Source organism: Oryzias latipes, chromosome 5 (genome assembly GCF_002234675.1).
Source record: "Oryzias latipes chromosome 5, ASM223467v1".
Lineage (NCBI taxonomy): Eukaryota > Metazoa > Chordata > Actinopteri > Beloniformes > Adrianichthyidae > Oryzias > Oryzias latipes.
In genome coordinates this window covers 29,352,039-29,375,452 of record NC_019863.2, presented here as the reverse complement: position 1 = coordinate 29,375,452, position 23,414 = coordinate 29,352,039, and the positions used below count along the sequence as shown (strand labels likewise).

The window sequence follows — 23,414 nt, the reverse complement described above, 5'->3', positions numbered from 1 at the left end:
GAGGAAAACGTACAATGTGCGGTATAAATGATCAATATTGCAATGACGATAAAACTTGCGATTTATGGACAAATAGCAAAACAACCAAAAACATAATTTCCATTTCAATGTAACAGTTTGATTTAGATTGGAGTCAATATAACTTAAAATATACTCCAAATGACTCTCGTCTACATAGGAGGCAGGATCTAACATGAAAGGGCTCCATCTGATTGGTCAACAACGTGAAGCTGTTCATCCTATTGGTTAAATGCATAAATGGATTTCTTGGATTCGTTAAATACTTCAAGCTGCCATAAGATGGTTTTGGCACATTGAAGGTAATCATTTATTGCCATCTTCGCTGTCTTTTACGATATGCTTATTGCACAGCTTGATATCGCAATATCGAGAACTTTGCAATTTATTGTGCAGGCCTACAGGGAAACTTATTTAAGGGGAGGAAGGGGTGTCTCACATCACACAGTTATCATACGTTTTCTTTTGATATTTTTAAAGGCATTTATCATCATTCCAGTCCAGTGGAAACACTTTGAATTTAGCAAAAACATGTGACCATAAAGTGTCCATTAATTCTTGTTTACTTGTTTGTTTCCACACATATTTAATTTGCACTTTATTATCTTGCAAGAAATACAAGCAACCAAACTTCACCTGCACTGTTCAGTACCCAGTTATTTATCTCTGAGTCACACTGGTTAAGGTTTTCTCTAAAAATGTCCCGGATTAATTTAAGGTCAATAAATCCGATTGTTCAAAATAAACCAATATTGGTATTGAATCATATTCTAAACCACAACTTATGGTATTGAATCGAATCATTATTGAAACAAATTATTACGCCCCCTGATCCTTTATTTGCAATTTTGGCTTTAGTCTTCAATGAACTATCAAAAGTCTTAACATAAATCAGTTCTAATGTTATTTTTCTTAAATTGAGGTTTTACTAAAATAAAATAAATCCTTAAGTCATGCTGACTTCTCAGTTATCCTGCCCTTGCTCTTCACTTTATTCTTGACCGATTTCTATTCGTTGTCATCAGTGTCAAAAATAATCGCTCAAGCTTTTCCTAACAGAAAACCTTTGTTATAATTTAGCATTTGAAAAAAAGTGGTACGCGGACTACAAATTCGCCCTGCTGTTGTCGCTGCTCGATTACGTCATAACTGCGTGTCAAACACGCACGCGGCTCTTGCTACAGCGGTGGTTTGTCAAAGTCAACGTTTTCTCTGGTGTTTTAAACCTTTTGCAGCAATAAGCATGGATTATTTTTGCGCAGATTCGTAGCTGCATTTCAGCGTTTGGCTGTTAAGAAAAAACAATCATGTAACTTGTCGTTATTGGAAACATTATGCACAACGGGGCTCGATACCTCATCTTTTTTCAGTACATAGGCACAAAATACAGGTTAGTCCAGGTAGAACAAGTAATAAATCACTGTTGACACTATTGAAACGATGTTCATTTTGATTTATGCAGCGGTGTAGTGAAAGTTCCTCCCCAGCAGATGGTTAAAAAGGGAGTTCAGGATCACATAGAGGTAAACATTTCCTGTTTTCCTTCTGTGTTTATTGTTATTAAACTATTATTCAGTGATGAAAGTCTTCCGGGAATTCCCGGAAATCCGGGTTTTTGAGCAAACCGAACGTACTTTCCGGGAAATAAAGACCTGATCTCTACGGACAAATCGCTTTCCGGATTAGAAAATGGTCTGAAATCAGCTAATTTTAGCTTTATTTTCTATATTTCTCCGCAGATCGCTTCCTCTATGGTCGTGGCCATCTCTCGTCTTCCCGGCCTAATTGACCAATGACGGGACGTTTTAGTTGCTTTCGGATGCGTCGACGGGTCTGATTGGCTCTGTCTGCACCACGTGGTTAGCGTGACTCGCTTCCCTAGAGACCAAAACTGGCGGACCCACGCTAAACTTTCACAAACACATCTGAAGAGTTTGCGATCAAATTTGTGTTAAAAAAATGGCAGGCATCGTCATTATTGAGCGTGGTCACGACCTCAGTTGTGAGAAGACGATAAAAAACAAATTGAAGTGGTCTTGGCTGGAAAAAAAAGATTTTTAAGGTAGTGTAGGTCAAATACTTTTTTGTGTAAAATAATCTCAAAACCACATTTTGAAATAATTTCAATTTTAGTTTTGAGTTTCAGTTTTTATTTTGAATACATTTCTCTATCTAATTTATTTGTATTTCCTAATTACCATGATTTAGTTCAGTATAGTTGACATTAATTATAAGTATTTGATGGTTTGGACCCGCACTCCCTTAAAAAATAATGTTTACAATGTTTAGTTTAGTTTGTATGTTTGTTTTGATATTTCCCAGATTACTTAGTATTGGTGTTAAAGAATTGATGTATTATGTTATAGAATTATAGTTTAAAGCAGATCCCATATTTTGATGTAATTATAGTTTGAGAAAACAGTGCAAGTGGATGTTGTACATCAGTCATTTCTAAAGCAGAAATAATGTATAAATAACTGAGGTATTTTCATAGAATATCATAGTTACTGGTGTTCTTTTTGCCATTTGGGGCTTTGATGTTACTATATTTTAGCAATTGTATGTTTTGCAGCTTTAAGGAAAAGCGTAGATTGTAGGATTGTGTTACTTTGAGCAATTTTCCAAATTCTTTTTTAGGACCAGCAAGTCCTTAATGGAGAGTCAAACTAGGGGTTTGAATGACAAATCATGATGCTCCAATTAGTCTTAGTTTCTTGATAAAGAAGTGAATAACTAGTTGCCAGAATGCACCAGAATGCATCTAAGACCACGTATTTTTCCAAAATTTCGCTCTGTGCCCGCCATATCGCTCAAAGAAAAGTTCAGGGATTTTTTCCTTGCCTGACTTTCATCACTGATTATTAGGCATGCTTAAAGTTAACAATACAGTGGTTCCGGAGAGCTTACAAAAGTTATTTGACGTTAGAAGAAAATATAATTTTAAGAATAAAGTGTCAAGCAAGCATGTTTTTCTTTAGTGGTAAAATAAAAGATTGAAATTCCCAACAGAATGTTGAAATACATTTTTATTTGAAAAAAATATTTATAAAGAAGGGACTTGATTAGAATTTTATGTGTAGATTCATTCATTCTTTCCTTTAAGTTTTGCGAAAATAATATACGGATTTTATTAAATATCTTTATGTAAAGTGGTTCACTTCATAAAAGGAACACAAAAAACAGCAAATAATAATAATAGCAATGGCGTTATAACAGGGTTACTACAGGATATAGCTCTAATTCGTCCTATCACTGTACTTTATAATATTTCCAATTTGTTTATAAAAAACTAACAGATCAGTTGGTGTTCAGAATATATTTTGGATTATTCTGTCCTACAGCTGGTATTCAAACTGCCTTAAGAAATGTATATAGTCTGATCTGTCATTCTCTTAAATATATAAAATGACCAAATATAAAACAAGTTGCTCTTTATCCTTTTGTGAGGATGCATATCACCTGATTGTCATATCAAAGTGGGGTAATATTAACATGTCTGAAGTCCAAGTTTAAGGCCTAAATATATTTTTTTATAATATCATCAGTGTGGATTTGATTTTCTTTATCCCATTTTTTGTTTCCACAGGAAGCGATTCAGAAGTTGAAGCCCGTCAATTCTGCGTCCCTGTCGGTGTCGAGCAGGACTGACACAGGTGTGCACGCCCTCTCCAACTCTGCCCACTTTGACCTCCAGCGCAGGAACAACAAGCCACCTTTTGCTGAAGACCTTCTCGTCGAAGCCCTGAACTACCACCTGCAGACGGAGCAGATCAGGTGAGTGCGACCAGTTCAGGAGAATGCGCTGTAAGCTCCAGCGTTCACAAATCAATTTCAAAAGTCAAACACAGTTATTTCTTCATTTACAAGAATAGAAATCCTGAAAACGGCAATTCAGAAATATAGAGAGAAATAGAATAGTATGGTAGAAGCACAATAGTTAGATTAGTGAGTCATGATTCACAGTGAATGCAGAGTAAAACAGCCATATGGGAATCACACGGAGACGAGAGGAGGAGAGGAAAGGGAAGCTCCCAGCATCCTGCTAATCCTGAAACCTGCAGAGAGAAGGTTAGAAAGGATTAAACTGGCTCCACTGTTTGATCTGGAGTATCCACAGTTACACACACACATGCCCTAAAACACACACACAAACCTACATAAATGCCCTTCAAGTAGAACGGCTGTAGAATTAGTGTGAAAGAGCCTCAGCGGTGTTCATGCAGACACATCTAAACAAACTAACCTGTCATTTGTTACATTACCCTTTCACATCAGAGGACAACAACAGAGCGTCATCACAGCAATGGCTCAGAGCTTTTTGTCTTCTGCTTGACAAAGCCAAAGACTGGACTCTGCAACAAAACATCTCTGTCTTTTTTTTGTGCTGCTGTAAAATCTGCCTTATTTTGCAGAAAAATCGATGTATCTTGATCGATGTATCTTGATTAAAACCCGCTGAAAAGCAGAGCATTGAAGAATAAATGTGAGGCCGTGCTTTGTGCTCCTGATTAAATGTTAATGGGAGTGTTTGGTTCATTGAACGGCTGATTGCTGTCACGTCACATTCAAGTAGCCAGTAAAGGTGAAGGCAAGGGTTGCCCACATGAAGGAGGGATCCTCCCCCAGGACGGACAGGCGATTTACCAGAACTCATAGAGAAGAATTAACTTATCTAACTCTAAAACTACATATTTAAAGTCCAGCAGATGAGCTTCATCCAGACGGAGTTGGGGGGACGGCCGGGAGCGCGAATCGAGCCGGAGACAGGAACCACAGGCAGGTGTAGGAACAGGAGCAGAGACGAGGTACTCGGTCAGGTACAGAGCAGAGACGAGCCAGAGACAGGATCCAAGTTTCCAAAAAGGGAAAAATCAAAACACAAAGAAAAGCTGTTTCACTTAAATAATACATTTTAGAATCCAAAAAAATAAGAGCAAGACAAAGGAATTAGACATTCACAAATCAAGCAAACGTATTAATAATGATACACCGTGTCAAATCTTAAAGAGGTTTAGAAACAGCACAGCACAGGTAAACAGCAGGGGGGTCAGAATCAGTAACTGGATAACTAGCAGGGTGATAGATGTCCAGCATCAGAACTGGGCGGTCCTGACAGAATATATCTCTTTCTTTAGGGGCTTTTGTCTGTAGTGACAACCTTTTTACTCTTTCACACTATGTAAATGTCTGAATCTATTTTTTTGTTTTGTTTAGGATCAACCAAGCTCACCGCGTTGCAGATGACTTCCACGCCCGGTACCGCGCACAGTCGCGGACCTACGTCTACCGCGTAGCACTTGGTGTCCGCCACCGCACTCTGCTTCCTCTCACTGAGTCCAACCTCTGCTGGGACATCCAGGACACGTAAGTCAAAGCTCCACTTCTCCATCCTTCTTCATCCATGCATTAAGCCAGTGGCGGTGCTGGAACACTATATGTGGGGCGGAGGGAGGGGGCAGAAGACATGTGACAGATGAGAAATGCAGAGTGGAATTACAAACAGAGGATCAAAAATACGTAAAATACGTCATTTGAGGGGCTGAAGATTTCTTGCTCTTGTTATTTTTGCAATGTTTAAAGAAGCTTGAATTGATTGCTCCCCTGAGTAATCAGAGTACTGCTCCATTACTGTCTTCCACACATTAAACACAGTGGCTCGATTATGTAACCTATTGAAAACACGCTGCAGGTATTCCTTGACCCCCTAACAAAACAACAGCAAACGGACATGATGGACAGTTGAGACGTTGAGGGGTTTGCTGCTCAGCAGATGTTTGTGCAGGCGGAGGGAATACAAGGAAACACATTTCAGACAGTCTTCTTTTGAGAATTTGTCTGCTCCCTCACATTCACTCATTTGGGGAAAAGTAGGACAAGATAAGCTGCAGGCTTATACGCGCGCAGCACAACACCCACATGTTGTAGTTATAGGTTTCCTTTTTTTCTTTCATTTTGGTTCTTTCTCCTTCGTAGCTTCCCAGTTTTTTCCTATACTTTTTTGACTCTTCCTGCTTCCGTAATTCTTCTCCTCTGCTGCTTTGCCTCTCCATCCGTCCATCTGGCTCTTCTGCTCATTCGGCCTCAGCAGCGTCTCGCAGTTTGCTCTTTAATCTGCAGCAGCCGTCACACCCACTCCAACTCTCTCAGCGCAAGAAATATCAGCCAGTTTTTTTTCTCCGCAGCCGGAATATTTCCTGGAACTTCCCCACATTCTGAAATTTTAGACTAAAACATGTTGGATTTTTGCAAACGTTTAACTATTTTCAAAGTGTTCCCAGTGATCTTTTAATTATGATTATGCAGATTTTAGCCAAAATGTAAAAAAAAAAAAAACAACTGTGTGGTTTTCCAGGTCATAGTTTCTGCAGAGCGGCAGGGAAGAGAGTCTGTGGCCAACCCAGCGTATTTGTTCTCAAGCTGCATTTCTTTTTGTCCGGTCCTGATTCATAATGACTTGTGAAAAGAAACACTCCAAAATGTAATTCGGAGCTTGATTTTTATTTAAATATGTCCTCTATCATCAGAAAACTGCCACAAGAACATTTTAAAAACACCATTTTAATCAGAGTGGGGTTTAAATTATTTTTAGTGATTAGTTGAGTGGATCTTTCTGCACTTCTTTTTACTTTTTTTTTTCTTAATGTTATCTTTTTAGAAGAGTACATTAAGAATTGAATGAGTGAGTCGCTGCTGCTTGGCGTATCTCTTCTTCCGACAGCTCACGGTCACGCAGTGGTCGCTCCATGAAGCCGTGGAGAATCTGCGCTCACTCTCTCCCTTAAATGAACCGCTGGTCGACACGCTCGCGCTCTCTCACGTGGCCTCGTCCCTCACGATGTTAGTATTATGTAAGTTCACGGGAAAACAGGAACAGGACGACCTGAAAAGACGCCGGGCTTTAAGCATACACTTCAGTTTGACCTCGCTGCTCAGCCGAGTTACTCTCAGGTCGGCGGCAGTGTCACATAAACCTGCAAGAGGCGGGCGGGTCAGGGAGCCTTTTGACTGCAGGGGCTGCTTCTAAAATGAAATGCGCTGTTTTTCAGAGAGTTAGATGTGGAAGCCATGCGTGAGGCGGCTGCTGTGTTGATCGGGACCCATGACTTCAGCAGCTTCAGGGCAGTGAACTCTGACATGACCTTCAAAAACCCCGTCAAGACGTTGGATGTGGCCTCTATACAGCTGGGAAACTCTTTTGCAAGCACGTACTTTCACAGGTAAACTATAAACACTTTGAAACAGTGAAACACAATGACAAATCAACATAATACATGCGTTTTGAAGACTTACTCGTTTCTAAAGTCACCTTTTACACTTTTAAGCCAGCACTGTCTGTGTCACTTGAGGTTTCTTTACCTTCAATAAATCATGTAATAACCCATAACATATGTTCAGAACAAAACATGGAGACGTCATCAAGAAAGTCTGGTCAAAGATAGTCTGGTCTCAAAATTGTGGTTCTTTAATGGTAAATGCCCTAGAAAAGTTCCTTAATGCCAGAGAGAGGTTTGTTTGTGAACGTTTTAACTCACAAGGAGCTCAAACTTAAACGTAATGTTGGTTTTGTTCGGTAAAAAGAGTTAAAAACTTTTTTGAATCTCTTTTTGATGCAGAGGCACATGAAAATAAGATTATATTAAGATTTACAGAATGATGTAGAAACGAGTTAAATATTTAGCTGAAAAAATATGGAAAATTGTTCAAATTTTTTTCTTGGAAACATAAATGTCTGAAAATTAATTTTTGCAAGTCTTGTTTTAGATGAAATGATCCACTGTCACAAGCAGGACTCAACAACGTCAGCTGTGGAACAGTAATCAGTGCTGAATGTTTCTGCACAGTCAAAAATGTCATACAACATGAACCTAATGAGTGTTATGTTGTAAAAGCAAAAGGGAGGAAGTTAAACTGGTTTAAAAGTGCTGAAACCAAAGTCTTTGAGGTCAAGTTTCAAGATCAAGTCCTCATCTTGTTTTTAAAGAACTTTAAAAAAAATCAAGCCAAACTCTAAAACCTTTTTTAACTGTCAACTATATTTTATCTTTGCATCTGTTTGAAAACTCCTAAACACAAACCGAGCACAGAAGAAGGAAGACGTCCAAACGCTTTCAAAGTTGGCTGCAGTAAAAACAGCCAAAAGCCAAATGGTCGTCTTTTAGAGACCCACTCCGCTAAAAATTGTGTGTTTTTAAAATGCTCTTGTAGCATTTTTCTGATGATGGATAACATCTGATTATTATATGGAAAAGCTCAAAACTGCATTTCTGAGGATTTCTTTATTCAAATCAATGTGAACCAGAAGCAGAGAAAAAAGATGCTGTTGGAAAAAAAAAGCTTGTGTGTTACGTTGAAAATGTGTTGGGCGGGCCACGGGCTTCCTGCTCCACTCCGTTCGGATGCATCCACTTGTAGACAAGTAGATCCGTGAACGTCTTTGTTTTCCTCGTCTGAGCTGGAACCTGGATCTGAACTGTTCGACTGGATAGCTCCAATACTGCTCGCCATTTTTGATGCACCGATAATGTTGGGTTGGAGGTGTGGGGCCTGTAAGCTAGTGGGAGAGAGTGTAGACAAAGCGTTCTCAGTGTTGGGAAGGGGGGCGGGGTTACTCCGCGACGACGATTCCACTCACTACTCAGAGGTGAATTTTGTAATGAAGTGCTGCCGCTCTGCAGGAAAAAATGTTCTAGAAAATGACATAGGTTTTTAGATTTAGTCTAAAAACAGCAAAATCATAGTTAATAGACCACTGGGAACACTTTTACAACAGATCAGACGATTATCGGAGTGGGTCTTTAAACATGCTACACACATCAAGGATCAAAGAAAATCCTGAGTGGAGATGAAAAGGCAGGAGAGAGGGCCACGGGGGCCTTGGGTCTGTCTGTGGGGGTCGCCCTCCAAGCCAAATATATGAGCAGTAATGATTTCCTCTTGAAAATATGGAGCACAGTACGCTCCTGCACGGACAGACTGTTAGTAGTACTTATAGGAAATGTCACGCTCAACCCCCTCATCACACGTGGGGGGCCAACCGGCTGAGAACCCAAGGGTTGAATAAAAAATACCCCCACTAGAGTGAACGGTGGTTCTTAGTCCAGCTGCCTTCATTGTTCCATGAAGATCCCTGTTCTTTGCTCTTGTAATAAAAGGGATTCATTATTTATCACAAGTCAAGTCAGTTTTTGATCCTGAATCTGTACAAATGTATTTCTCACCCATTTAAATTTCAATAAACTTTTTTTCCTGTAACCCTTGTGCTATCCTAGGCACTTTAACATTGGGAGTTGGGTCATCTAGACCCACTAGACAGTGTGTTGAACCTTTTTTCTTCAATGATTTGTGATCTTCACTGGTGTCCATGGATTACATGAAATCTTTCCACCTTTATCCACCTTTGTCATGGTAGGGAGAACACGTCAATGTAAAGGTGGGGTCATCTAAGATAGCACAAGGTTAACTTGTACCATTTCTGGTTTCCTGTGTCTGAAGAGAGTGATTATTCTTGAAGTATTAAGCTAGCTTTTGCTTCGTCAGAAACTGCAAACAGCTAAGCGGTTTTCTGCTGCTGGGACCAGGAAATTTTACTGATCAATGTATTTTATGAATCAGTATTGTCTAAATAAGAGTCAATCTCATTCATTTTATTTACTAATATCAAATTTTATTTATTTTTTATAATTTTTTCAAATAGTTTTGGGTTCCTTAAAGTTCTATATCTAACCCAGATTACAGGTGGTTTGCATGTAAAGTTTTGATCAAACTGAAGGGGTTATTTGTGAATGTTTTCACAATACACCACAATCCTTGAGTTCCAGCATGGATGCTCAAATCATGATGCTCCCACCACCATGACTAGCTCAGCTTGAATTGTACAGCTGTGTCATACTAACGCACAGATGGACTCTTTTCTCCCTTGAATGGAGTTTGTTACCGCTGTTTGCAGATGATGAAAGCAAAAAGGACAGAGCCGACAACATTATGTGTATCTGTTAGTCCAGGCTTAAAGGTCACAGCCTTGTATTATTTTCAGGGTTCGTGAACTGACAGCTTCACTATAAGATCTGTCTTTGAATGTGAGTCCACTTTGCATTTGACCCAATTCTGCATATGTGCCCGCTTTCTCAGTAGCGTTTTCCTATTTCTATGACAAAAGGGGCTTCTGTGACGAAAAAAACAAAACAAATATATATAATGAAAATAAACTACATATGAATTCTCAGAAAACTAATTCCTGTTTTTTGTGATCGTGGACATAATCCTGCAGAGCCTAAGCTGCATCTGAGGGTCCAGTATGTGGCGTTCAGACATGTATGATGGTCTGGCGTAAACGTCAGCCATAAACAAAGGCAGGAATCTTTTTAAAATGTCCTATGAAAGCCAGATCTTTGAAAATAAGAAAGGTTTAAAGAGTTGTTTTTAATTTGTTCATTGATGTTTTTTTTTATTTTAGAAATAACTCAATATCCTATTTGTCTTCTGTTTGTGTCTATCTTGTTTCTAGATTTAATGTGTTGTAGCCTTTTTGTTAGAAGTGCTTTGGATGAGATGCACATGTCAGTAATGAGTCGTGTAACTCCTCTCTTTTTTCCAGACAGGTATCATTCTTGGAGCTGACCTTCACGAGTCGTTCCTTTCTCTATAAACAGGTTTGTTGCTCTTTGAGACTCTCATGATTCAGCAAACCTGCGTTTGGATGCTGCCGTTGCATGTCAATGCTCATAGCACCACCTGCTGGTGATAACGGGTCTTCTCTTCACTGTCACGAGCTCCTCAGTGCACACATTCAGGGAAGGTTCTGGCTGTTGGCTGCAGGTACGCCGGATGACGGGGGCCCTCGTTGCTGTAGGCAGGGGGCTGCTGACCGTGTCCCAGCTCAGAGATTTACTGGAGGCTAAAGACAATCTGGCCTACCCTCAGAATCTGGTCGCTCCGGCCCATGGTCTCTTTCTCACCCAAGTGGCGTACAGAGAGTCAGGTCAGTGACATGTACAGATGAAGCCTTTATTATTTATTTCACCTCTATTTCGGGTGAAATATTTTTAGTTTGTTTTCTTGAAAAAACAAACTAAAGCTTTAGTCACAACTGCCCTTAAGGGCGGATACAGACTGTCTGCTGGTGAAAAAAAGGACAAATCTATACTGGGCACGCACAAAATATCAAGGTCGTAGACCACTCAGTGAGCCTTTTGAGCTAAAATGTTTATGCACATTTCTTCCTATGGGCATGACAGGTTAAATCACACCTCACGACAGCATCACATGAACAACATAAATGTGCGTTAACTTACACTATCCTCGTAGAAACTTCATGATACACTTACCACACGCATGACAATGGTATGTTCCATTTTTATGAGGTGGCCATATGAGCCTTAAGGAAACTCCAACACACACCTGTGCCCCCCTTGAGATGCAGATATCACATATATGGGGATAGTTTTTCTATGATTATGCCATTTTTACCCAAAATCAAAAAAAAAAAAACTGTCGTTGTCTAGAGCATAGTGTCTGCAGAACGGCAGTAGTTCATTAGAAATGGTATGTTCCATTTTCATGCCACCCATAAAGTGGTCATACGAGGCTTAAGGGAACTGCAAGACACACTTGCGACCCCCTTAAGATCCAACCCTCTACCTGCCCGGTAACCCAAGCAGGCTCATTTTTGAGTTAAATAATATTTACAGTTAAAAACTAATATTTATATTCAATTTTTGAGCCAAAAAGTTATATTCTGCCTAGTGTTTCTCACTAAAGATTTGTTCCATTTAGACTCTGACATGCAGGTTTGGCCTTTTGTCATGAACTTTATCTGATCCGCTCATTTACTGGAACTCGTCTGCTTTTTTCCAGACTTGCCTTTACGACAAGCGTTGTGCACCGACAACTTCAAGGACTGATGCAAAGATGCTTTGCTTCTTATGAACCACTGGAGCAAAGACTTTTGTGTATACATGTTCATATAGGAGACCCATTTTCAAGTCAGTTTTCTCACACAAAGAATAAATGCTAAATGAACATCTACTTTTCTTTAATTCAACATGTTAAGAATACATAACTGTGTGCATGAACACGGCTCAGACCTATCATGGTCTCCATTTTAGCCCAGTTATTGGTTGTGTACATGATTCAGGTTATGCAGATCATCAGTTATTAAAGATGTACAACACATGGGGAGGGGGGGGGGTGTTAAACTCCATAACCAAAACTGCAGTTTCCATTAATGTCATATAGTGGTGTTATACAATATTAACCAACAAAACGCACACTCCATTAGTGTACACATCTGAGTGTCCAAACAAACCTACATTCCTCACAGACTTGTGTATTTGTAGCATTTCTTTTCTCCTCATTTTGTGTCTTATTTCAGCAAAAGTTCCACATTTCAGTCCAATGACGTTGAGACTTCCAGCCAGAACACGTATGAGGTTCATCGCAGGCTCAGTGGAGACGGCGGCCGTCATTTTCAAAACCACACTCCCTAAGCGAACCAACCAATGTGAGGTTTTTCTGATTGATGCCGTCAAAACGAAACCCAGAGGAGTGCTTTTTGCACTTCTCAGAAGTGCTGGGAAAAATAATTCCACTCCTTTTGACGTAAAAATTATATGTACACAAGTACAAGTATCCCGTTTCTGACTGTGTTGGAGCAACACAGCTAATCTGATTAGCATAGGTCCTCAAGTCAATTCAGCATTTGGTTTCAGAAGAGAATCAAACACATCCTAAAGTCACTTAGATTTCAATGTATAATCAAAATTTCAAGTCTTCCAGAGTATGAAACCAATGTTTTATAGCAGTAACAAAACCATATCTGTATATAATGCACTTGAGGAAGGCCTTGCGTTTTTTTGGGTGACGGAACAATGAAGTTTACTTAAATTAAAGTGGAAATCCTGATGAAGAAAACATGAGACACAGAAAAATTCTTGGTGATCCGTTTGAGGTAAAATGAGTTTTTATGAGTGACAAAAGAAAAAGATAAAAATGGCTGAAGTGGCTAAAACATTTTTATGATTTGTAGTTAGCATGGTGTCTTTACGCAGCCTTTTCCATTTCTTTTGGCAATTTGATCCACACACCCTGATACTAAAGATGAGGTTTATATCTCAGCATTAATTTGTGTCACGTTGATTACAGGTTGATAGTTTTTTTAAAGTTTGCATAGACCCATAAAACCATCAGAAACCCACTCAGGGCAGTAAAACCCAACTTCACCCTTTGCACTGGCGTCTGGGAGTTGTGACAGAGCACAATGAAAGCATTGAACAGTCCCCCTTGATTCAGTTACATTCAATCACATTACGTTTTTGTAAATGAAATAATTTGGTGGCACATAAAAAGCATATTTTCTATGCAGATTTCAGCCAAAGCTGCACGAAGAAAACCTTTAAGAGGGTTTGGGGGTCTGCCTGCTTTAACCGCCTCACAGAACGCAACAATAAACTCAAACATTTTATTCAAAGTAGTACAAAGAGTGAAACGGGGCAGAATTTAAAAAAGCAAACATCTGTCAGAAGAGACGCATCCACGTGTAAACTTTTACTGTGAGTGTGGTTTTGCTCTTTTCTCCAGTCGCTAAAAATAAAAAAAAATAAAAGCATAAAACACTCTAGAAGCAAAATGTCCTCAGAGAGCAAACGGGGTGAGGGGGGAATCTCCTTTAGCTGGCAATTTTCTCAATTTCATCCAGATCATCAGTGTTTAATTTTTCAATCTTCTTATCTGTAAAATAAAGAGATATTGAGGTTAAATGGATCTAATGAAATGGTTGTAGCCTTCCCAAAATGGTGCACGAGTGCAGTCGTCTAACGTACTGAAATGCTCCTGGATCCTGTTGAGGATGTTCATGCTCATCCTGCTGTCCACCATGTTGATGGCCAGTCCTCTCTTCCCAAATCGACCCGTGCGCCCAATCCTGTGCAGGTAGGTCTCGTTGTCGGGGTTACCGTCTTTGTCGACCGGCAAATCAAAATTGATTACCACTGAAACCTGTTCGACATCAATGCCTTGGTAAAAGCAAAGCAAGGAAAAGCGATGGTCAGACAGGAGGTTACAAAAAACATTCAGTCCTAAGCAGCGTTGTACGGCACGTCAGGCGCTTCCTGACCCCAGCCGCCCCCCCTGCCTCACTTTCCTCATCCGCGCCAGTCAAAGCTCCACTAGCAAATTCATTCAACAAAACACGTTTTTCAAAATGGCATCTTCTTTGTTGGTTTTATCTCCATAGCAACCATTTTATTTTTTGGTCGCCTAAGGGTGACAAACAGGTTTATGTCATTTTTAGAAGAACTGGCAAAAGTACAGCGTGTTTAATTTATTTTTTATCAGACACTGGTTTGTTTTGTAATGTAAAACGTACAAACCAGTGTCTGATAAAAAATAAATTAAACACGCAGTATAATCTTATAGACACAATGAACCTCTTTGAATCATGGCAAAAGTACATTTTCGGATTTCCTTGGCAACTAAGGATTTTTGTTATCCAAGCCCAAATTCCTCATATTGCCAAAATATATCTTATGTTATATTGTTTCCTTCAGCTTGAGCCAGTAATAAACGTCCACAATATTCCGGCAAAAATGTGCGAGGAACAGAGAACGCCACTTTTGCCTCCTCGCCATGCTAACGCGTTCAAAATCTACAAACTACAAACCAATATTTTTCCCAAGTGGCTTCCTAATGATGCAAGAGGATTTTAGGAGGCAATAGATTGAAACCCCTAAAAGGAATTTCAATTTGTTAAAGGTACTAATGGTGTTTTTTTTCTTTTTTGGAAAAATTTAAGATGGCACCCTCTTCCCGTGAAATTTCGTGAAGATCGCTTGAACCAAAGTTTCCTTTTACCATATTAAGTGAAAATCACAGAATGTCACACTTTGCCACATAATGCATGCCGTGTAGGTCCTGTGGCTATCCCATAATATTTCTAAAACTTTCTTTAGATACATTAGTTACAGTATTAGTCACATGAGTGGACTTTAAACTCCATAAGAGATTTGGGCCCCATTCATTTTTCAATGAATGGGGCCCAAAAATGATGGGGATCTCATCATTTTTTGGGGGCAGAGGTCGTTCTCCAAGGCCAGAATTTGATTTTACCGGGCTCTAGGTGCGTGCAAAATACCGGTATGTTTTTGAGTATGTGGCGAGGACAAAATGTTCTCTCAACGGTGCAGTAAGAGAAAAAGAAACAAAAAAACAATCTGGGCGAAGCCCAATGAGAAGATATTGTTGTAATATTGGGCTATATAAAAATAAAATTGAATTGCTGCGGGACAGAAGAATATTTTGCCCTAGGGTCCATACTTTACGGCCAGGGGTAACTAACTATTGGACTGCAGTCCGGACCCGGACCTAGACACTCGCAAAACTAATATGATGGCCGCCTGTATTTAAACTGTGCAGTTCTTGTTGTTGTTGCAACACATTCTCACTCCCAACTTGTCGCATATACGTATTGTCAACCTGCTGCCTGATCCCATTAAATTAGGGGTCCCCAAGCCCTGGGCCGCAGACGTGAAAAAAAATGCATACGCCAACCTTTTTTAGTTTTATTTTGAAAAACTACAGGATTCTGTCCACCACATCTGCTTGTCTTGCCGCGTCATGTGAGATAACGCGGCTGCTCGCTCAGAGCTAGCTAAGTTATAAGCCCAAGGCTAAAAGTTAACAAAAGCCAGAGGGCCATGTAGGAGTTTTCCTAATTTTCCAGTTTTGAAATGCAACCCTGCTAGACCAAAAAACTTCAAACATTTGTTCAAATGTACATTCCTCCAGGGAGGTGTTTGATTTGTGGAAGACGCTCGTAAGGGGTTGGGGATCCTCCTTTCATCTAGTTTTCTTGGTGAAGCCTGGTTCTGGTTCTGGCAGTGTTCCTGTGGGGTGTGTGCAGTTCCATGTGTTTTATACTATGCTGCATTCAATTCTGTCAAAAAGTGCTAAATTGTACAGAGTTAGTTAGAGATCAATTACATGCAGATGTGCCACCAATCCTCAGCTACTTAAAAATATTTTACACTGAATTTTTGTTCACGGACCTTAACTTCAAGAATTTTTGTCTAACTGGACCTCTTTAAATTTTAGCTGAAGACCTCTTGTTCGTGGACTTTACCTCGAGCGCAAACATTTGTCGTCACCAGGACTTTCTCCTTTCCGTCTCTGAAGCGTTCAATGACGGCCGCCCTCTGCTCCACCTGCATTTCTCCACTGAGCAGCGCCACCTGGTGACCTTCTCTGGACAGCTCTCCAGCCAACCAACCAGCAGTCTTCCTCGTCTGGATTAAACAGAGAAAATTGAATGTTACATTCATACTTAGGCAGACAAGAGGCCTACCAAAAAACAGCTACCTGATGTAATTGATATTCAACGACGGCTCATAGGTTCAATGTTTTTTGAATCGTTTGCTTGTGAAAACACTCACATGACAGAAGATCATGGCCTGAGCGATGGTGATGGCGCCGTAGATGTTACACAGAGCTTCAAACTTCTCCTCCTTGCTGTTACACAGCACATAATACTGTTTGATGGTGTCCAGAGTCTCCTCCTCCCTCTTCAGTTTGATGATGTTGGGCTCGGGAACAATGCGCTGAGCAAAGCTCCAGACGGACTCCTCAAATGTAGCAGAGAACAGCAACATCTGGCAGTTTTTAGGCAGCATCCTAAGCAGTGAAAAAAAGAGCAGGATAGGGCCATCACAAACGAGGATTTCAGTAGTCGATGGCTACTGAACGTTGGCAGCATGTATGGTCCTGCTAATGCTTGGCGTATGGTGCGGTTACAGAAATTAAAAAAGGTGACTTAGGTGGTAGCCAGGGTGCAGCAACCAAATCAAGTCTTTAAATCCATCGTCTCCAAGCATTGACAGAGGTCTCCTTCCTTTCAGAAACACCTTAAAGATGCTCTATGTAAGTGCTGCAGCCCTCTCTGGTGTGCACTGGCTCCTCCCCCAGGCGCAGACCAGAATTTCGGGCTCCCGGGTCTGAAACGCGCTCTACATACACATGGGGGCGTTCTTTGATCCCACGCTGACAGTTCAACCGGTTGAACATTTGCACGCTGAATCACAGCGACACAGCTCTGTGACCAATCAGGGATTCTGATTTAGCAGTGACGAGTGGGTGGCGCCTGCTTCAATACACGGAAGTACCGACCGTTATAAACATGATCACAAAGACAGCAATAATTGTGGTTTGTGTCCACTCGGATTAATACGACTAAGATGGACATTTATAGGAACAGAGGTATGAAAACAAAACTTTTGGCGGGATTTGCACCGCTCTGGCAGATGAGCTCCAATAAACAGTAAATACACAAAAGAAGAAGAATCTTCTCTCTGTCGCTACCTGCGTGTCAGGCATTGGTCCGGTGTGAACACGACTGGCTGTATGTGTGTTCATAAAACCGGAATGACAAAAAAACGCGTTGACCATTCCAAATTAGCGTTGATGATTTTTAATAGTTGATTTGTTGACGTTGACAGTGCAGGATGTCCTTTATTACCAATATCTTTACCAAATTATGCTTTCAGAAGAATTACTTACACTTCCTTTATGAAGAAAAACTCAATGATCATAAGCATTTATTGCTTTGTTTTTTGTTAAGCGTTCATATTCAGAATTGTTGTTGCTTTGTCTTTAAGATCAATAAAATATTTCTGAGGTACTTTAATAACATGAGGCTGTTTTTAAAGTTAAAATCACATCAACTGGAGCAGTAAAAACTGAAACACAAATTCATTTAGAAGTTGCTCCTAATATTTTTACATGTGTACATTTAAATACCACGACGGAGTATTAGGGCCACCAAAAAAAAAAAAAAAAAAAAAAAAAAAAGGGAAATTACGAGTTTTTATCTCGTAAATTTAGGAGATAAAACTCGTAAATTTATGAGGAAAGAAATCGTAAATTTACAAGATTTTAAGTCGTAAATTTATGAGAAAAAAACTCGTAAATTTACGATATTAAGTGGAAGTGAGCATGCAATGCAGCAGGTGAACGCCGCGCAGCAACAGAGCAGACCGACTAAACTCAGTTGAACAGGTGAGCTGAATGAGCTTGAACGTTCCAAATATCTGGAAGCTCATTTGTTTGATTTACAATTTATTAAAGTTTTATTTATTGATGGTTTGTTTGCAGGATCCCTGCAGCCCGATGAAGCCATCGCTGTCCCGGCTGCAGCTTTCCACTTCAATCCTTTCTTCCTCCACCAAAAACAAGATCTCTACGTTTGTTTGACGCTTCCGTCTGAGGAGGAGGATCACTTTTTTTGGCATTTTCAACGTTCTAATGCTAATATAATAGACTATTTTCATTCATCTTTGTTGTTTGATGATATAACGGGACGTTTACTTCCGCATTGGTGTTCGGATCTGATGACAGGTTCATGACGTAAGGTGACAGATGAACTTCAGGGTTTGTGAATGAAAAGGAGAATAAAAGCTGCAACGATCCTCTGCACCCAAACGTGTCTCTGAGCTCCTTATTTTACATATGAAACTCCGCTTTACTGACACTGAACCCCGGAAAGACGGCTACACTGACAATAATCTGATTTTGAGTCGCCAAAGGTTCAGAATCTATTTGTTTTAAACCTATAATAAACCTGGAAATAAAGCTTCACAAAAGGCTCCACATCTTTCATCTTCAAGCGATGCTCCGATAAACGGACAACTTCGGTGTTTTCTCCTTGTTAATCTATGACTTTTTAGATATAAAAATTTACGAGTTTTTTTCTCGTAAATTTACGAGATAAAATGTCGTAATTTTATTTATTTATTTATTTTTGGTGGCCCTAAAACTCCTTCGTAAAATACTACTACATCTGATGAAGTAACTTCATCTTTATAGACACACTAAAGCAATCCCTATACAAGTGATCAAGTGAAGATTGATAGATGAAACAAGCAGTTTCTGTTGCTGTATTTACCCTTTTAGTTCAAAGAAAGCAGAATGAAAAACATCTTTACAGGATTTTAGGGTTGTTTTGGTCAGCTCACCTCTGGATTCGTATACTTTGGTCCTGGTGACCCTGCGTGGCGATCATGACGTCGGCTTCATCCAGAACGAACACTTTGATCTTCTTTGGATCTATAAACTTGAACTTGCTGCACCAGTCCAGCATGGTACCAGGCGTGCCGATGACTATTTGTTCCTGTAGTTTCATACCTCGCTGCACTGGAAACAAAACAAAAACAAAAACATCCCAACTAAATGTGTTGTCTAGGTCCGTGGTCCCAAACTGACCAGTTTATTGTAAGATAGTATTTTCATGCGCCAGCTTGCTGAAGCGGGCGTCTGATTTGTTTCTTTTCATTTTTTGGCCTTCCTATTAGTTTCCCTGAACTTTTGAGGGGTAAAGTTCATCTTCCTTCTCTGTAAAATATCTGCATCTGCTTACCATTCAAAAGTGATATATAGATTTTCTCTTAACCTAAAACCGTCATAGAAGCTAAAAAAAAAAAATTAAATGCAAAATGGGGGGGGAAACGTGTTTTCCAAAAAATGGTGAATGCACTATTTTAGCAACTTGGAGTGAAGACTCCTGCTTTTCGTCTGTTAAATGCAGCTTTATTTATTTTGAAGTTGAAGCTTTTCTTCTGTTTCCTATTGTGAGAAAAATGCATTTGTTTTTTAAAATAAAACCTCCTTCAGAATTTGATTATAAATAAAACAGAAAACAAGATAGGTTGTATTTTTTTCTCTCGCTGCTGCCTGATACCAACTGTCCCACAGACTGGTCCATGGCCTGGGGATTCGGGACCACTGGTTCAGCAGAATGGAGGAAGGACTTACATTTATTTCCTCTGATGGCATAAACCAACTGGACTTCAGGGTAATATTTGCCCATCTGCTCGATCACCTTGCCAGTCTGGAGCGCCAGCTCATAAGTGGGCGACACACACAGACACTGAAAAGAAACAGGAGGTTTTTACTGTTGTTCGCATTGTTAAGATTCAAAAACCTTATTTTTAAGTAAAACAGACTGACAGAAAGAAATAAGTTGGAACTATTAATAAAAAATTGAATAATTTCTAAATAAAGGCAGGTAAAGACAAACCTGAGGAAATTTATTATTGGGGTCAACATGGCTGAGCATGGCCAGTACAAAAGCAGCCGTCTTTCCCGTCCCTGACTGTGACTGAGCAATCAGATTCTGTGGACTTAAACAAAAATAGGAAAACTAATTTCAAGAACAAGTTCGTTTTTTGCTCATGTGACATGAATCAATAAGTACAGTGTTTTAGTTATTGTGGAGGAGAAGTTTTATGGAGAAATCATTGCTCTTGGAAACTTCAAGTTTTACTCACGGCTCTGCCAGCATCATGGGTAAAGCCGTTTCCTGGATTTTAGATGGTCTGTTAAAACCCATTGCATAAACTCCTTGAAGCAGCTGAGGTTTACTACACAAAACGAGAACAAAAGAGAGAAAAAAAAAACTTAATCTCACCTTCTGAGGAAAACTGATGAAAGTAAATAGAGAACATTAGATATTGCTAAACTAATTCTGCAAAGTGAACGTTCAAATAATGTCATCAAAATTCTCCAGAAATACACTAAATTACAAAAAAAATTACAAAGCTTGAAACTTTTTGGAAACTAAAGCTAAGGTATTTACAGGTTTATTGACCAACTTGATGACAGGCCTCACTTCTAACTCCTTTATGTCTTGTGCATTGATTTAATCTTTCAGAAAGAGCTAGCCTATTTAAAAATAAGTTGATAAAACTACATGATGTGCATGCCTGTGTAATGTGATACATCTGACAGCAAAAGATCCACATTCATGGTACGTTTAAACCAAATTATTCCCATCTCTGCACAATAAGATGAACCTTTGTAGATTCTATGCTACAGCCAAACGTGTGTACTTACAGACGCAATTCTTCAAAAGACTTTACAGAGTAGAGTGGAGAATTAGGATCCTTCTGAAGAACTTCCACTTGATTCGTTGTATTGACAAGATTATTCCGGATCAGTTTGTTTAACAGCGACTGCGCTGCTTTATTCTCTGAAACAATATTTTAGAAGACACAAAGTCAAATTAAATCACATCTTATAAGCTTCTTAATGTGATATATAACAAGGCAAAATGTGTAAATATTAAATATTAAACTAAGCACCGCTGTCGTCGTCTTCTGCATTCTTCGTTTCTCCATCAGATGCGGGTTTAGGAGCTGTGTTGCTAAAATCGGCTGCGCCTGCCAACATGCCTGGAAAGTTACAACAATTATGTTTAATGTTAGTTCAATACTGTCAGGCTAGCTTAACTAGCATACATTTACACAAACTTACCATTTTCTCCTGGCTTCTCTTTTAATTGAAGATTCCCCAGCTACGTAGTTGGAAAAAATATATGTAGTTAATCTTAAACATAACAAAGTCCGAATTACAACATGTTAAAAACTGCTAAGGCGAAAGCTCTTTCCTCGTAGTCACGCAACAACTAAGCTAACTTATTAGCCTGAAAACCAAAGCCGGTCATTTCAACTAAAAAGTAACAAAAGAACGCTGCCACAAATTCCACACTTATTCACTTAAAATATCCATATGCAACATTTTTGTCGGGTTTACTTTGAAAAAAAAGAGGTTACTATTATTTACAAATACCGCCGGAAAAGCTTACACGGCATGCTAACAACAGGTTAGCTTACACAACACTTTTCGTAAACTTACCGATTCTGCTGCAGCTTCTTGCTCATCAACTGCCTGTGCCCAGGAGTCCGTAGCCATTTTGATATAATTTACTTTAATAAAATAGAAACACCACCCAGTAAACCAGTCAGTCTATTCCGAAATAATTAGTAAGGAACGTGGTGGTATGGAAGCTGAGTGTGCGACGTCGTAAGTCGTATGTTCTACGTCGCACACATCCGGCTAAACATCGGACTCCTAAAAAAAGTTCCACTCAACAAAAGTTCCAGTGTACTTTTCTCCTGCAATTTGGAAAAAATAAAATGTATCGTGGACAATTTTTTTGTTTAAAAAAATTGCCAGCATCTTTTTGTCCAATTTTTGGTGGGGTGTGGTAGAGTTTATTACAAATTTTGCCAACCTCATTCTTTGTTTTTAAATTCACCTGTAGAGGGAGTTATGCTCTTTCCTGCATTATTTAAAAAAGCCATAGTCATTCTGCCCTCACTATTTTTAAACTTTATTGACATTTGAGTTATCATACATGACATAGCAAACAGTAACGATATAATCAACATTAACTCGGAAAGCAATCACCATTGCCAAACATAACATATAAACATAAAAAATAGAAAAAACGCCTGAACATAAAACACACAAAAATAAATAAATAAATTGGAAAAAAAAACATAGATCCAAACAAAAAGTTTGATATTGGTTAGGGGTACTCATTAAGTTTGTATTTTTGAACAAAACTAAGCAATTTCAAGCCATTCTTCTTTTTCATATAATGAATTAATTGAAAATAAAAACAGAGCTCTTTATGAAATGTAATAAAAAGTGGTTTGGTCTTCAAATATTTATTTTTGTGAATGTAAAACTTTCCTTGCATTATCAGGACATTAAGAACAATATTTTCCGCTCTATTAGATGATACCACCCCGACCCCTGATAAAACATTTTTTGCATCTAAATGAACTGGCATTACAATTTTGGAAGAATACCAAAAGCAGAACTCTTCCCAGAATGTTTTTATAACTCCACAGTTAAATAATAAATGATCCAACGTCTCAATGTCCTTTAAACAAAAACTGCAATCATTGTCTTCAAATCCAAAACGAAGTCTCAAAAATTCCTTGGATGGGTAAACATCACTAATTATTTTAAAAGGAATGTCTTTCACTCTTGGTAAAATACAAAATTTTAAGAAATTCAACCTTAATTCAATCACTTCTTCTTTAGAGAAGTGTTTAGAAATGGTTTGGAAGAGTTCTTTTACAAACAATCTTCGTATAAAGCTGTTTGGTAGTTCTGACTTTGTAACTGGCTGCCCATCCAAGAGGAGTGAAGGAAGTTTTAATTGAACTTTGTTGAACTTTTGTGATAATTGGATCAACGACAGAGGAAGAGCTTTGATCACAGCATCATGTTTCCGATCAAATAATCGAAATCTAGAACTAAAATTTTCAAACGACAAAATGTTTCCAGAATGATCCAGTAGATGCAGAACAGACCACATCCCTTTAGTCACCCAGTTATTGTGAAACAAGGATTTGTTGATGAAAGGCAGAAAGTTTGATTGGCAGTTTTTTTTAGATCATAGTCGCATTTAAGCAGAAAGTGAATTCCACCTACATCCCTTAATATTTTAGTGGGGAATTGAAACAGGAACCTTTTTCATTCTTCAAGAAGGATCTCAGCCAGTTGATTTTAATCGTTCCGTCTAAACATTCAACATCAATAGCTTTAAGCCCTCCTTCCTC

General features: G+C 39.1%; 2 protein-coding genes across 2 annotated transcripts; one reads left to right on the top strand and one right to left on the bottom strand.

Moving 5' to 3' along the window:
* Positions 1-1,155: 1,155 nt before the first annotated feature.
* On the top strand, positions 1,156-13,520 carry pusl1 (pseudouridylate synthase-like 1). Its single transcript, XM_004069169.4, has 8 exons — positions 1,156-1,408; positions 1,481-1,541; positions 3,605-3,792; positions 5,233-5,382; positions 7,065-7,235; positions 10,613-10,667; positions 10,834-10,996; positions 11,872-13,520. The coding sequence occupies exons 1-8, from the start codon at positions 1,353-1,355 to the stop codon at positions 11,916-11,918; spliced, it is 891 nt and encodes a 296-aa protein (XP_004069217.1). The 5' UTR covers positions 1,156-1,352; the 3' UTR covers positions 11,919-13,520.
* On the bottom strand, positions 12,036-21,918 carry LOC101163319 (ATP-dependent RNA helicase DDX19B). The gene is made up of 12 exons (XM_004069168.3): positions 21,694-21,918; positions 21,313-21,352; positions 21,141-21,230; positions 20,893-21,028; positions 20,328-20,420; positions 20,078-20,180; positions 19,813-19,927; positions 19,017-19,194; positions 16,443-16,680; positions 16,133-16,295; positions 13,836-14,027; positions 12,036-13,743 (listed from the first exon to the last, which is right to left on the bottom strand). Exons 1-12 carry the CDS (start codon positions 21,748-21,750, stop codon positions 13,682-13,684), a joined length of 1,467 nt encoding a protein of 488 aa, XP_004069216.1. The 5' UTR covers positions 21,751-21,918; the 3' UTR covers positions 12,036-13,681.
* Between the last annotated feature and the right edge of the window lie 1,496 nt (positions 21,919-23,414).

Excerpts from the sequence above, each read along its gene's own strand:
- pusl1 (XM_004069169.4), top strand. The coding sequence starts at position 1,353 with ATGCACAACGGGGCTCGATACCTCATCTTTTTTCAGTACATAGGCACA. Across the intron at positions 1,409-1,480 it reads TACATAGGCACAAAATACAG|CGGTGTAGTGAAAGTTCCTC; the intron begins GTTAGTCCAGGT and ends TGATTTATGCAG. Across the intron at positions 10,668-10,833 it reads GTTCCTTTCTCTATAAACAG|GTACGCCGGATGACGGGGGC; the intron begins GTTTGTTGCTCT and ends TGTTGGCTGCAG.
- LOC101163319 (XM_004069168.3), bottom strand. The coding sequence starts at position 21,750 with ATGGCTACGGACTCCTGGGCACAGGCAGTTGATGAGCAAGAAGCTGCA. Across the intron at positions 20,421-20,892 it reads TCTTTTGAAGAATTGCGTCT|TAAACCTCAGCTGCTTCAAG; the intron begins GTAAGTACACAC and ends CGTTTTGTGTAG. Across the intron at positions 19,195-19,812 it reads TGCCATCAGAGGAAATAAAT|TGCAGCGAGGTATGAAACTA; the intron begins GTAAGTCCTTCC and ends TTTTGTTTCCAG.